General features: G+C 36.6%; 1 protein-coding gene across 1 annotated transcript; it reads left to right on the top strand.

The window, feature by feature from the left end:
• Positions 1–3,548: 3,548 nt before the first annotated feature.
• Positions 3,549–11,991, top strand: LOC134655150 (putative phosphatidate phosphatase). The gene is made up of 6 exons (XM_063510604.1): positions 3,549–3,714; positions 7,006–7,157; positions 9,015–9,212; positions 9,571–9,744; positions 10,769–10,945; positions 11,816–11,991. The coding sequence occupies exons 1-6, from the start codon at positions 3,660–3,662 to the stop codon at positions 11,897–11,899; spliced, it is 840 nt and encodes a 279-aa protein (XP_063366674.1). The 5' UTR covers positions 3,549–3,659; the 3' UTR covers positions 11,900–11,991.
• The last annotated feature ends 1,926 nt before the right edge of the window (positions 11,992–13,917 follow it).

The following is a 13,917-nucleotide window of genomic DNA, read 5'->3' as shown; positions in this document are numbered from 1 at the left end:
ATTTTAATGCATTTATTTGTTTAAAAAATAAAACATATGCACAGCTCATTTATTTACTTTACCATAGATAAATGAATTAAAACAGACGCAGGAAGAGAAGTAACACGTGGAGTGTTGTACTTATTCAAACTAGATGGCGCTGCACAGCATTTTACAATTGACTAACAAGATATTTTTTATCAATTTATCACATTAACTGCTAGCGCGCTACGAGCGTAGCTGATAGGATGTTTTTCTCGTTTGTAGCGAAAAGCGCCTACGAACAGACTACAGAGAACCTGCCTAGCGGTTCATTGGCAGTGAATGTGTAAAACACAAAACTCATACCGTAATGCAGCGCCATCTAGCTGTCAAGACCATTACATGCGTCTACTATGGTTATTTGTTTACGAATATATAATTGTAGAATAAGATACCTCTGGTCTAGAAGACTCGGGGCATGTATTTGATACTGTGATATAGAGATGTAACAATATTGCAGACTGGTGAGCAGTGTAAACGCTTTTTGATGTGGGAAAAATATGAGTTTTATTGTATTGTACTGTTATTTCACTGTTATTTACGATGAGAATACACACTTATTCGAATTTTATACTCAATTCTACTGTCTTTTCATATGGTCTTAATTTATTGTCTATGTTTTCTAACTTTGTTTATTTTCAGCTCCGCTCGCTAAGCGTTCTTTACGTAAAATATTAGTCTTAATATTGGTATCAGGAGTTTTCCATATTTTCCCCGAAGTACCACTTAGATAGTTCTCAGTATAATAATAGTAGTGAAAAAGTTAATTGATATATTGATACCCATATTACCCAAACGAATGGTTATATAATGCAATTGTCCCTTTCGCACTAGTTAGTTAGAAAGAGACAAAATTAAATATTTCATACCTATGTAAATTTATTAGTTCGATATTGTGACTTGTAACGGTGGACCATAGATAAAAAAATACATAGAGTGCTCACTCCATACATCAGTTTTAGTGCCAAAAAGACTATGAGCATCTAGCATCGAGTAGCGGAACTATCCGTACTGCTACTTGACAATAGATGTAGCACCGACCGGAAAGTCTTATGCTGTTGAGATAAGACTTTCCGGTCGGTGCTACATCTATTGTCAAGTAGCAGTACTGATAGTTCCGCTACTCGATGCTAGATGTAGACACTGAAATTAATAGTCTGAACTGATGTATGGAGTGAGCACTCTTGTCTTTATTTCTCTATGCGATGGACGTAAAAACGCCATTGTGGCCTTAAACATAATAAAAAATTAAATATATATTTAGATGAGTTCCGCTTTGTACAGATCTTGTTAGTTAAGTTTTGGTTAATTTTATTCTACATTTAAGATGAATTATTTATGAAATAAACTGGTCGTTGAAATTTACTGGTCATTTTATTTGACTGAAGTTTTATCATCTGGATTTCGGACTATAATTAGTCGATGAGAAAGAAATCAAAGATTAGAGAGCTAGAGAGTTATAGAACTCTTAAGTCAAAATATGAAATAGCAATGCCACTAGATGGCGCTTTGCATAGCTCGTTTAGCTCATATTTTAATCGCACGAACTCGCCCCAATACGACGCTCTCATACAATAAAAGTTAAGCTCTCATTTTAAAACGGCATCTATGGCTGGTACTAGTTTTCGTTGCTAATAATGTTACACAAAGAAAATATTACTTACGAGTAGAAGTTTTGTATAAGTATAAAACTAGTATTCTAAAACTAAACTCGCACATTTTTTTTTATAGCAATTTTATTTCTAGCAACGAAAACTAGTAATAGTCGACGTCAAAGATATGTTTACACTTTTGCACCTTACTCCTTTGTAATAAGGCGAAAAATGTAAACATATTTGACGTCGACTGTACCAGACATTGATATATATGGTACTTGAATTTTCATATAAAATTTCATGTTATTTCAGAATGTGGGTTTAAAATGAGCGAGTAATTTCGATTGTATCGCGGTGCTAGAATATAAATGTGTGTGTTTGTGTGTGCAGAATCAACTCATAAAAATATTCAGATTTTTTATTTCAAATTTCGAAAATTTACGAAAACCCCTCTGAGACCAGCTTAAGAAAACCTACACTTTTAAAGTGACCAAGAAGTTTCATGTAACCATTTTATAATTATAGTTTTATTGTCAACTGTACATACTATATATTATGTTCAAGACCCTGTATATTGTATAGCATAGCGTTATGGCAGCATTTCTAAATTGTTTGTGAACGCTATAGATGCTTATTTTGAATTTTACATTAATGAAAAGCATAATTTAAAATAAACAAAAATTAATATAAGATAATGGTTTTATTTAAATACTAAAACACCAAAAAAGGTGTTTCTCCGGCGTTACGCCATAAATCGTCTGGAATCTCCGAGGACGCAAAGGCCAATGATGATGATGATGAAAACACTAACAAAACTTTGCGGATATTTATTTTTCCGTAGGTTTGAAAATTGTAAAAAGACAATGTATTTATTTAATAATTTATGTATTTATAATACGTACTAGGAAATAACCTACCCGTTTGTTTCTTACTATCTACTAGATTCTTTCGATTGATACTTGATACGTCTACATACGTATACACCTCAATCTTTAAAATCAATGTTAAGAGCCCATCAACGTGCACACTAGCGCCACTGCTAAATAATCGTGATTATTTAAATTTAACGAAATATATTTATAAAAGGGGGCCGCTATGTACTGTATCTTGTATTAAAGTACCTTTTGAATACATCAAACTATAGTTTCTATTTCGCTGGATTCGTCAATCTATGCGTCCAAAGTTAAAACGGCCGTTTTTGTTTTGAGTTCATAGATTGACGAATCCAGCAACATAGAAACTAGTTTGATGTTTTCAAAAGGTACTTTAATACAAGATACAGTACGTAGCGGCGCCCTTTTTTAAATATATTTCGTTAAATTTAAATAATCACGATTATTTAGCAGTGTGCACGTTGATGGGCTCTTAAGTTTCTAGATAATAAACAATAAATACAACCACACAATAGGTTAGATTGTCAGATTAAAAGATACGCGTCAATAACACAACCCGGCACTTAGGTATCTTTATTGCACAAAAGAAAACACATCGTACAAAAGGCGAACTTAATTCTTGAGGCATTCTCTACCGATCCACTTTTGAGCAAAGTAGATAAGTTGTAGGCATAGGTACCTACTTATTTGCGACATATCGTGTAAAAACTGGTTGAAACTGAAAATTGAGCGTTTTTTATGACTAATAACCGCATATTATCTGTTTTTTATCATCTGAGGACTAAAATAAGTAAAATAAATATATAGGTAAAAATAAATATTATTATCATAATCCCACCCGCGAGGAAGTGAACACGTAATTTCACTTATCAGAGACGGCAATTCTTTTATTTACTTATTTTTCATAACCATCCTCAGATTGTAATGCAGATATTTAAAAAGACAACACGCAAAAACGAACCCTACCGTCATCTCATTAGAGTTTATAATTCAAGTAAAATAAATCGTATTGAAGGTGAGATTAGTCACTACTGTCACTAGTATCAGTTGTGAGCGGTGTCCTCGCGTTGCGTGACGTGTCCGCTAAAATACGAGATATCGTGACTGTTTTAATAAGACTGCATTTCTTCTCTTACTTTTGTTGTGTGACATGGCAAAGGATAAAAAATGGCAGCTGCTACTGGATTTATTCGTGTTAGCGTGCGGTGAGTTTCTTTTACAATCGTCTCGTCAACGTATGTAGGTACGGTTTGTTTTATTACTTTGTAGGTATATTTGTTATTAAAATATTTAGAGGGTAGGTATTAATGTAGTAAAAACAAAGACAGGTGATACCCAGATTAAATACCTATATGTAAAGTAGGTAGCTAGCTATGTACATATATGTAGTTAAAAGTACGTCACTTACCTAAATGTTTAAATAGGTTAATTTGCACTAAAATCATACCAATGTAGTAACACATCTCATGAGTAAATAACGCCATTAGACACCACACACCACCAATGGCATAAACATGAACAAAATATTCAGCGTGTTGTACAGTCAGCATCAATAATAGCGGATGAAACAACGCGCCATAAGTATCTGCCACCCTGGAATACTTTTCCAAATACATAGATATATTTATATCTCTACAATCGTGTTCAAAAGTACCTGTTATATTACAGTGTAATTGTTGTAGGTACATAGAGAGATATATCTCGTTTCGTTAAGTTATTAGAGAAGTGTAGATACTTTTTCCGAGAGCAGGTTAACAGAGTATGCTCCGTAGTGCAGCCTTGAACAATAACGAAGAATTATTTCATTCAACCGTGTAATGCGCTTGTAAAAACATTTCGTAAAAAATTGATTGAATCAAATTAGTTTTGTCAATGAAAAACGTAGGCGAATCAGCATCTTCTATGTAAATATTGGAAAGATCATCGATCTCTTCTTTAATATATTCGAATGACTCATGAATCATGATATTGAGTAACGGAACAAGCAGTTCTTTTTTGCATATTCATATTCGTTTATGGCAGTCACATACTAAAGAAAAAGTGACCAAGCCCTCCCCTGGCTGACGGGACACAATAAAAATAGCCACAACCGAATACAGGAACCTCCTCCTTCTATGAAATTGAAGTCGGTTAAAAACAAGAAATAGTTGATCCACCCTTGAAACTAAAACATTTTACCCCATCTATCTATTATATACTTATCTATCTCTTCTTTTCAGTCTCTTCTAAACAGTCAAAAAGGTAAGTAGTTAGGTTACCTACATGATTTAATTTTAGTAGGTATATACCATCCTATCTACATAATTTGACCACGCTATATTTATATAACGAACGTAATACAGCATTATCTATTCATTTCTAATATCCTATGATAATGTCTATGATAATAGCTTATTAATCATTTATTTTATCTCTGCTTATGTACCTCGATTATGTTACCTACTTGTTCTGGTTTTGCTATAAAAAAAGTTTTGGTTTCGTTACTCTCAAGTTATACACATGAACTATGAACTCCAATAAGTCACCAGCTAGCAGTTCTGACTTCACTGCGCCAGTTCTCTCAATTAGGTTGCCAAAACCCTTTAGAACGCAACCGTACAAACGAAACGCTAAGACTCGTAAAAAACCTAGATCTGGAAGTTAGGCGTAAAGATAAAGATAAAAGATAGTTTATTCAAGTAGGCATAATGCGCTTATATATGAACGTCAAATAAAGCTAGGTAGACCGTAAATAAATGAATATTTATGATACGATTTAATAATGATATGTACTTATTTGACTGTATTAATGTAACATTCAGACACGATGCATTATTGTTTATGAATAAATACTTACTTACTTGGCTGGCGCGATGACCCAAAATGAGTCTTTGCCTCCAACACAAGAGCACGCCACTTGCTCGGTCCAGAGCGGTATCACGCCAGCTTTCGCCGACGCCGAGCTCACGGAGATCTGCCTCCACTCTGTTTATGAATAAATCTAATACCTTTAAACGAGCAATTCTTGCATATTTATTTATTTATTTATATGTATATATATTTCGGGGATCTCGGGAACGGCTCTAACGATTTCGATGAAATTTGCTATATGGGGGTTTTCGGGGGCGAAAAATCGAGCTAGCTAGGTTTTATCTCTGGGAAAACGCGCATTTTTGAGTTTTTATATGTTTTCCGAGCAAAGCTCGGTCTCCCAGATATTTAAATAAATAAATCAACAGAGTTTCGCTTACAACACAACTGTGATTCCAACATCCACCAGTTTCATAGTATTTACGCGTGACACACACACATTGACAGCCCACATCCACCAGTTTGCCGTCAGACGAATCGAAACGTCATTGAAGTAAACATGTCGAAGAAAAATATAAAATATGCCGGCATGCGTAGTTAAATCCTGCTAGAATTTTACCGATCGAAAGAACAAAAGTCACGGAATAACTTTTCATACTTAAGTTTATCAATTAGTACGTAAAATCACGGTAATTTGTTGTTTATAAATTATCAAACTGCAAAACAGGAGTGTGACCAGTAACATGAATAGGGTAATTTCCCGAAAGTAGGGTAATTGATACCCTTCTTATGTATATCATTATGTATTAAGAGATCATTTAGGTAAATGGTTAAATTATTGATTGTGCATTTCAAACTAGGTCGGTATGGTAATCTCCCGATACTAAGGAGATTAGACGCTTACATGCATGTTTGATAGTTAACGTTTGTTTGTTATGTATTATATTTTTTTTGTTGAAAACCAGATATGTTTCAAGTTAAATGTATAAATTAAAAAAAACATGACGAACTGATTTCATTACGATGCTAAATATCATTAGGTATTGAAAATAATGTTTGCACAAAGTAATTGTGCAATATTGCGTATTTTCAAGAACTATAAAATCAGATACGTACACACCTTTTTTATTGTCTAACGTAAAACTGTCCTAATTTTTTTATGGTTCCGTACCCAAAGGGTAAAAACGGGACCCTATTACTAAGACTCCGCTGTCCGTCCGTCCGTCCGTCCGTCTGTCACCAGGCTGTATCTCACGAACCGTGATAGCTAGACAGTTGAAATTTTAACAGATGATGTATTTCTGTTGCCGCTATGGCAACAAATACTAAAAACAGAATAAAATAAATATTTAAGTGGGGCTCCCATACAACAAACGTCATTTTTGACCGAAGTTAAGCAACGTCGGGCGGGGTCAGTACTTGGATGGGTGACCGTTTTTTTGCTTGTTTTGCTCTATTTTTTGTTGATGGTGCGGAACCCTCCGTGCGCGAGTCCGACTCGCACTTGGCCGGTTTATTATTTGAAAACAAGGACGATATTAGAAATAATTGTTTCACCATTAGGGGAGAATTTGTGTTACATGGTAACACTCGTCTACACGCACACATTCAAACCGTCCGCCATTGCAGTGTCACAGTTTGTCTTAGGTGACAGTCCGTCCGTAATATTCTAGGTCCATGATCAATATCAAAAATTTGATTTTCAGTGAGCGTCCCACTACTAGCGTTGACGCAATGGGCCTACCCGTTCGAACGCGGCTTCTTCATCCATGATGACTCCGTACGGCTGCCGTTCTTGCAGCAAAGTGTCACAGAAGTCGCCCTAGGCCTCGTCGGGTTCGCACTGAATATAGCTACAGTAAGTAGTCACACCAGACCGGCTAGCACGAGTTGTTTTTCCGTAGCAGGGATGTTGCGGATGCAGATTTTTTGACATCCGCGGACGCGGATGCGGATGTCAAGATTAGGTACTTGGAAAACGTCAAATATTACATTTTTAGTATTTTTTTATAAAAAAAAACGAAACGTTTAGCACCTATTTGAGCAAGAATATACAGGGTGCCCGGTAATTAGTGGATAACCTTCTAACCACCGACAGAGCATTGGCTAGCTCCAATTAAAAAAGACAGAAAAGTTCGATTATCTCGAAAACCACGAAACTTTTACTAGACCTATAAGTGCATTTTCTGGACCAGCCTAAGGTGCTCTGTCGGTGGTTAGAAGGTTATCCACTAATTACCGGGCACCCTGTGTATAGGTGCGTTATATTTAATAAACAGTAACTTGGCCGACTTTTCTGGATCTAGACGATTTCGTTATAGGTAATGACGAAATTACCTAGCACTTACGCCGCCGCTAAGACGTTCCTGTACCGACTTGTTCGACATCCGCATCCGCATAAGCTCCGCATCTATTTTATGCGGATGCGGATGCAATGCGGATGTTGAAAATAATGCGGAAGTTCCGCGGTTGCGGATGCGGATGCGGATGTTCGCAACATCCCTGGTCCGTAGGTATCGCGCTAGATGTACGGAGTTGCGCGCGAGAACGCGACTCGTCATGCTTAGACCGTCAGACCGGCCGGAGTAGCATGAGTTGCGTTCTCGCGCGAGTTCATACACATAGATACAGGGATCGGATACCGGTATTTTTTGTATGGGAACGGAAACGGTAAGTATTTTTTCGTTCTTTGCTAATTACTTCATTTCTAATTGAGCAATCTAATAATACGAAGTCGTAACCTAAAAACACAACTGAGTCCTACATTTCGAGTATAAAATACCTATGTAATTCGATAAATATGGTTATTTCTAAGTTTTTGCAAAAAACTGGTTCCGATCCCTGCATACATAGGCTACAGTAAGTATCACCTGGTTCACCTACTCGTCCATGATGTCTCCTTACGGCTGCCATTTATGCAATAAAGTGTCACAGAAGTCGGCCTAGGTCTTATCGGGTTAGCATTAGTTGCATTAAGACAATTAGTTGTGCCTAACAATTACATAGGTATTACCTTCCCATAAAGTGGTTAAGGTACATCTCCAATTATAATAAAGCCTTGTAAACGTTAACTGCCGCTCTGTTGGTGGTTAATAAAGCGGCAGCCACACAATTACAAATAATGGTTAAACTTAATGAAAGTCACGATTAGCGCGACTTGCAGTTCGTGACTTTAACTATCCTTAATGTCAATCAATATTTCAATACGACTCACGATCACGATAATCTAATACTTATAAAATCTAATATCATGTCCATTATATAGGTAATTAACTTTCGTTATTTTTCTCAAAGATTGGAAACACGTTGATAGGACTATATATGTTTTTTATTTTATTTTATCTACTCAATCTGCCTATGGAGCGTCATTATTTTAGGGTTTGTACGTATAAAAAAAAAACAGATTCTATATATTTAAGATTTATAGCGTTCTTTAAAATTCATGTAGACCTAGCAACTAGCACTTTCGAATCATTCATTAAGCTAATTATCAGAACAATTAATTGATGCAATTACATATTTACGCATTATTTACATATTTATTTATTGGGCTAGCGAGGGGACTATAGCCCAAGCCCTCTCGCGTATGAGAGGAGGCCTGTGCCCAGCAGTGGGACATAGTTATATAGGCTCAAATTATTATTATTTACATATTTACAGGGTTCTTATACCCACATAGTAGCAATATATACATTGTCAATTCGTCTGTTTCCAGATATTGATAATCGAGTACCTACAAAACCGGAGGGAAAAGAACGCTAACCAGAAGTACCTCTTCGGTTTCGCGGTACCAGCGTGGGCGTGGCAGAGCTACAGTACTATAAGGACGTTCACGTTTGGCGCCGCGTGCCAACAGCTGTTGGCCAATCTGACCAAATATGTCACAGGGAGGCTTAGGCCACATTTCATGGACGTAAGTATTGAACACACATTACACACAGTAACACTAAACTACAAATTACTATTAGTAATTACTTACATCTATCAAGCCAAGACTTCCTCTTCGCCCATAAACAAGAAGTAGCTCTTCGGTTTCGCGGGACCAGCGTGGGCTGCGTGGGTGTGGCAGAGGACGTTCACGTAACCGAGGACGTTCACCTCGATATCGATCATTTTGGCGCCAGGATTCAACCAACTGCTATTGGCCAATCTGGCCAAATATGTCGTCGGGAGACTAAGATTCTTATAAAACAACCGCAGCTGAATGCCAATGCGACGCCTGTGATTACCTACAAGTTTCTGGTATTAATGTGTATCTCCAACGATTTCAGGTATGCCGTCCCGAATACAACGAGACGTTGCCAGCGAACGCGCTGGGCTACATCCAGGTCTACACTTGCGCCACCCGGACTGATCCTGCCTACCAATCTTACCTCAAAGACATGCGGCTTTCCTTCTTCAGTGCTCATTCCAGCTTCGCTATGTATGCGGCGGTATTTTTCATTGTGAGTTCTTTTTTCTGCAGGATTTTGGTTTACGGGGGATGTGCTTGAAACTAATGAAAGTGGGGACTTTAGGGGCTTGAGCTTAGCCCCCCTTAAATCCGCTGCTGTTTTAAACCATTCTGAATCCGACCAATGACAACCACACGATATGCCACAGACTCTACTTGCTAAACTAATACAGTTTGCAAATTGGTAACCTGGTAGATGAAGTCCTATATATTTTTAACATCCGACAAATCTGTTTGCTTTAGTCTGAGAACGACTGAAAACCTTACCTAACCTTTATCAGTCTAGGCATCGGAGTTTTTGTCGCATGGTAAGACTAATAGCAAGCTATGGAGTCGACATTTGCCATAAATGTAAACTCTTATTCATACTCATACTCATTTATTTAATTTATCTTAAAATGCCTTTAGAGCGGTCAGTCGTGTATATTATCTTAGTCAAATTATATAAAAAAATATTTTTCTATTACATTATGAATTCATAACTTCATCTATTTTAACATACAACTATACAAACTACATCGCTGCGAAAGACCTAATGTCATGTAGGTACTGACCGCTGATAAAATTGATTCGACCAAATCGCACATCTGATTAATCTTTCCAATTTCTCGTTTAAATAAGAATGAAAGTATAGACGGACACATGTTGAAACGTAAAATATCTTTCAAGTAAACAACTAATCAATGACAGTAGTGATAGAATTAATTCATAACTTTTTTAATTGCGGAAGGTTATTTTCTTAGGTGACAGTTCCATTCACTTTCGGCTCTATTGCAACAAATGAGGTTTAATAAATTAAACTCATATACGTAGTAACTATTTAGTAATCCGTTCTCATGTTAAATAAAATTAATCATGAGTATGAGTATGAATAAGAGTTTACATTTATAGCAAATGTCGACTCCATAGCTTGCTATTAGTCTTACCATGCGACAAAAACTCCGATGCCTATTTATCACTAACAAGAATCCAATTATAATACCTAAATATTGATAGATTGTTCTCGCGGTTTCCAGGTTTACATTCAGTTTAAAGGCAGATGGCGCGGCTCTAAGCTGCTGCGCCACGCTGTCCAATTCTTCGCGTTGTTGGGAGCCTGGTGCGTGGGGATGACGCGCGTGGTTGAAAACTTCCACCACTGGAGCGACGTCGCCGTGGGTTTCATTAATGGCGCGATCTTTGGATGTTTGGTGGTGAGTGGTTATTATTTATTTATTTAGAATTTTAAATCAGGCAACAAGGCCCATATTACAGATTCCTTACAGACTAACATACATATGTATTTTATAAACGTAAAACTAACCACTAGTTATTTAGTCGACAAAACGGCGTGGCTCCGTTGCATCGGCTGCTCTTGTGTCGGATTCGGCAGTTTGCCCCGGAACCTCCGAAACACGACACCTTTCGTTCAGAAGTCGGCGCACTCGATGGTCCCCTGCAGCGTCACACACTGCAGTATATGTTATGGTGTATTAGCTTCTGTCACCCTTTGAAGGTCAAAAACATAATATTCTGAACTTAAAGTAGTGAGGCTCCTCCGTCACACTGTTCAAATATTACCTATATAAAAGGTGTGAACCTGCTCGTGGGGACGTTTGGATATTTGGAGGTGAGGAGATATTTGATACTGTTATTCACACTTTAGACGCTAGGAATCCTTAGGCATCGTGTCGTGAGTTTAAAGGCAATGGCGAGGCTCGAAGTTACCACGCTTTTCAAACAGTAAACACATAATTTAACGTGAGGTATATCAGAATAAATGTGAAGTGGATGAAGATTAATAAGACCGCGAAAACCTCAATCAAAAAATTTACTATTTAGTTCCTCTCACTCGAATACCTAATCTAAAAAACAGAGATGGATATTCAAATTCAAAATTCAGAATATATTTATTTCAAGAAATTAGCATTCGAAGAGAGAGTACATTGATCCCCACACTAGGCTCAGCCTGTAACGTGGGAATCTTAGACTTACATGACTTTCGAATTTAGATTTTCGGCAGTTTAGACTATATTTCGAAAGTTTTATTGTCATGGTGGTATTTATCTATTATCAATTTCCAGGTAATCTACATTCTGAAGCCAACCAAACGCCTCCCCATAACCTGGCAAGACGCGCCGGGGAGCGCGCTCCCGGTTGCGCGGTGACGCCCGCGGCGCCAGCGGTTCCGACTCCTGGTCGTACTGCAGTTCATACTGATGACGATACTTAATAAATGATAGTGTGCTAGTGCGTCAATTTGTGTTATAACCTAAACACGGACTTTTTGTAGCTTGTGACAGTTAGACCGGCGGCAAGCAGCGACAAGCGATACGATGAGTGCGATGCGATAAATGATAGTTAGTTCGTCAATTCGTGTTATAATCTGGCTTTTTGTAGCTTGTGACAGCTGTTGGACGGTAAGCAGTGAGAAGCGATGCGAGTTCTTTCCTTGTGCATGTGTCTCGTAGAAAACATTCTCGCAGGCAGCGTTAATAGCTCTAGATATACAGTACGTTCATTGCGCTATGAATAGTCCATCGCTATAGTCTACCGTCAGATATCTGCCAAAAGCTGCGCGAATCGATTTATACTCCCCGGCAGGTGTTAACAGCCAATATTTGTTGTGCAAGACATCTATTTATACCTATCTAAAGTCATGACTGGTGTTCGCGAAAACCGATACTATGATTCCTTAATTGTCACAGGATATATGTATATCTAAATAAATGAACTTTCCTCTAGTGCGAAAGTAGTCAATCGCTGTAATTTCTGTTGATTTATTTTGTCGCCGGATAACTGCCTAAAACTATGAGAATCGATTCATGTCAAAATAGCATGAATTAATAACTAAATACGCCCATGACACGTAATATATAGGCACGTAACTAAAATATGTCAAGGACATTGATTAGTACCTATCATCTTTGCTTATTTAAATTTTACATTAATCAACAAAACTAATCATTATTTTGTTTAAGTATTGTCTGCAGGTATTTTTATTTAGCCAAGTAAGTTTGAACGTTCTGGCGCGTAACGAAAAACAACAAGCAGTAAGTAGTCTATAGTGTTCATTTTTAAGCAAATAAGATTTGTAATAGGTAATTGTAATATATATCTACTTAGACCACGGGTTGGAAACCCAGGCTAATGATTTCATAGACCTTCAGTATCAAAACTATAATTTTCAACGGGTCACCGTCGCGCTCGACCAGTAAAGGCAGTGCAGTCGGTGCTCCGTGAAGAAGATCCTCGAAAATTGGATATATTCCAGCGTTTTTTCGACTTAATAATACGTGAGTGACCCGTTGAAAATAGTTTTAATAATTATGTTCGTGTCTCATGGGAGTTTTATAGTTAGAAACCTAAAATAGTTATCTACATCGCTGGATCGTCATGTTAACATGACGTACGTATGTAATTACTACAACATTTGTTTTTGTGATAAGATAACATGTTTGTACATATTTTTAAGAGCGTGACGCATAATTTAGCTACTGAATATGACCTACTGTAAATATGTGCTTTAAACTTTTATATGTTTATTTTAGTCAGTGTTTTGTACAAACAATATGATACACTTTTAAAATATTTGGAAGTCACGCTAATGCAAGTTTTGATGTAGTTTGATTTCCTTGTTATAATAGTTAATTATTAGTTAATGTATATAGTTAATTAATGTTATCAAAAATGTATATTATGTTAAACATGTTTTTTTTTAATGTAGTGTTATTTGTAGTCTGTATCTGTAGTCGATTAATCCAAACAATTAAACGCTACTAACTGAATTGAAAAGCGAGCAGTGTTTATCGTAAAATAAAAGTTTGTATATAAGTTTTATGTTGTATGCTTAAATTATTGACCTATTTTACGTTCTCGCAATAGCTAACATTCCCATTTTGATTTTAGTAACCTCCATATCGTTCCTTTTTTCATTTAATGGTCTACCAAACATTAATTAACACCTTATAATCCATTCAAATCTAAGACGCTATACAAACACAAAAAATGTTCTCTAAGCTATTAAACTATACATATTATTATACAGTTGGAATTAGAACCAAGCTATTTTAAAGAAAATTATCAATAATCTTTTGACAATGAACTTCCGTTCACATAACAAAACTAGTGACATTAATACTGGGTCGCATAAACAAAATCATGTGTGCTCGTGAATTATAACGGT

The sequence above is a fragment of the Cydia amplana genome, chromosome 16, assembly GCF_948474715.1.
Source record: "Cydia amplana chromosome 16, ilCydAmpl1.1, whole genome shotgun sequence".
NCBI classification, from domain to species: Eukaryota; Metazoa; Arthropoda; class Insecta; order Lepidoptera; family Tortricidae; genus Cydia; species Cydia amplana.
Note: the sequence above shows the minus strand (reverse complement) of the source record. Positions and strands in the feature narration are given on the sequence as shown.

Coding starts and splice junctions, on each gene's coding strand:
- LOC134655150 (XM_063510604.1), top strand. CDS start 3,660: ATGGCAAAGGATAAAAAATGGCAGCTGCTACTGGATTTATTCGTGTTA. Junction 3,715..7,005: donor TTTATTCGTGTTAGCGTGCG/GTGAGTTTCTTT, acceptor TTTGATTTTCAG/TGAGCGTCCCACTACTAGCG. Junction 7,158..9,014: donor TCGCACTGAATATAGCTACA/GTAAGTAGTCAC, acceptor GTCTGTTTCCAG/ATATTGATAATCGAGTACCT.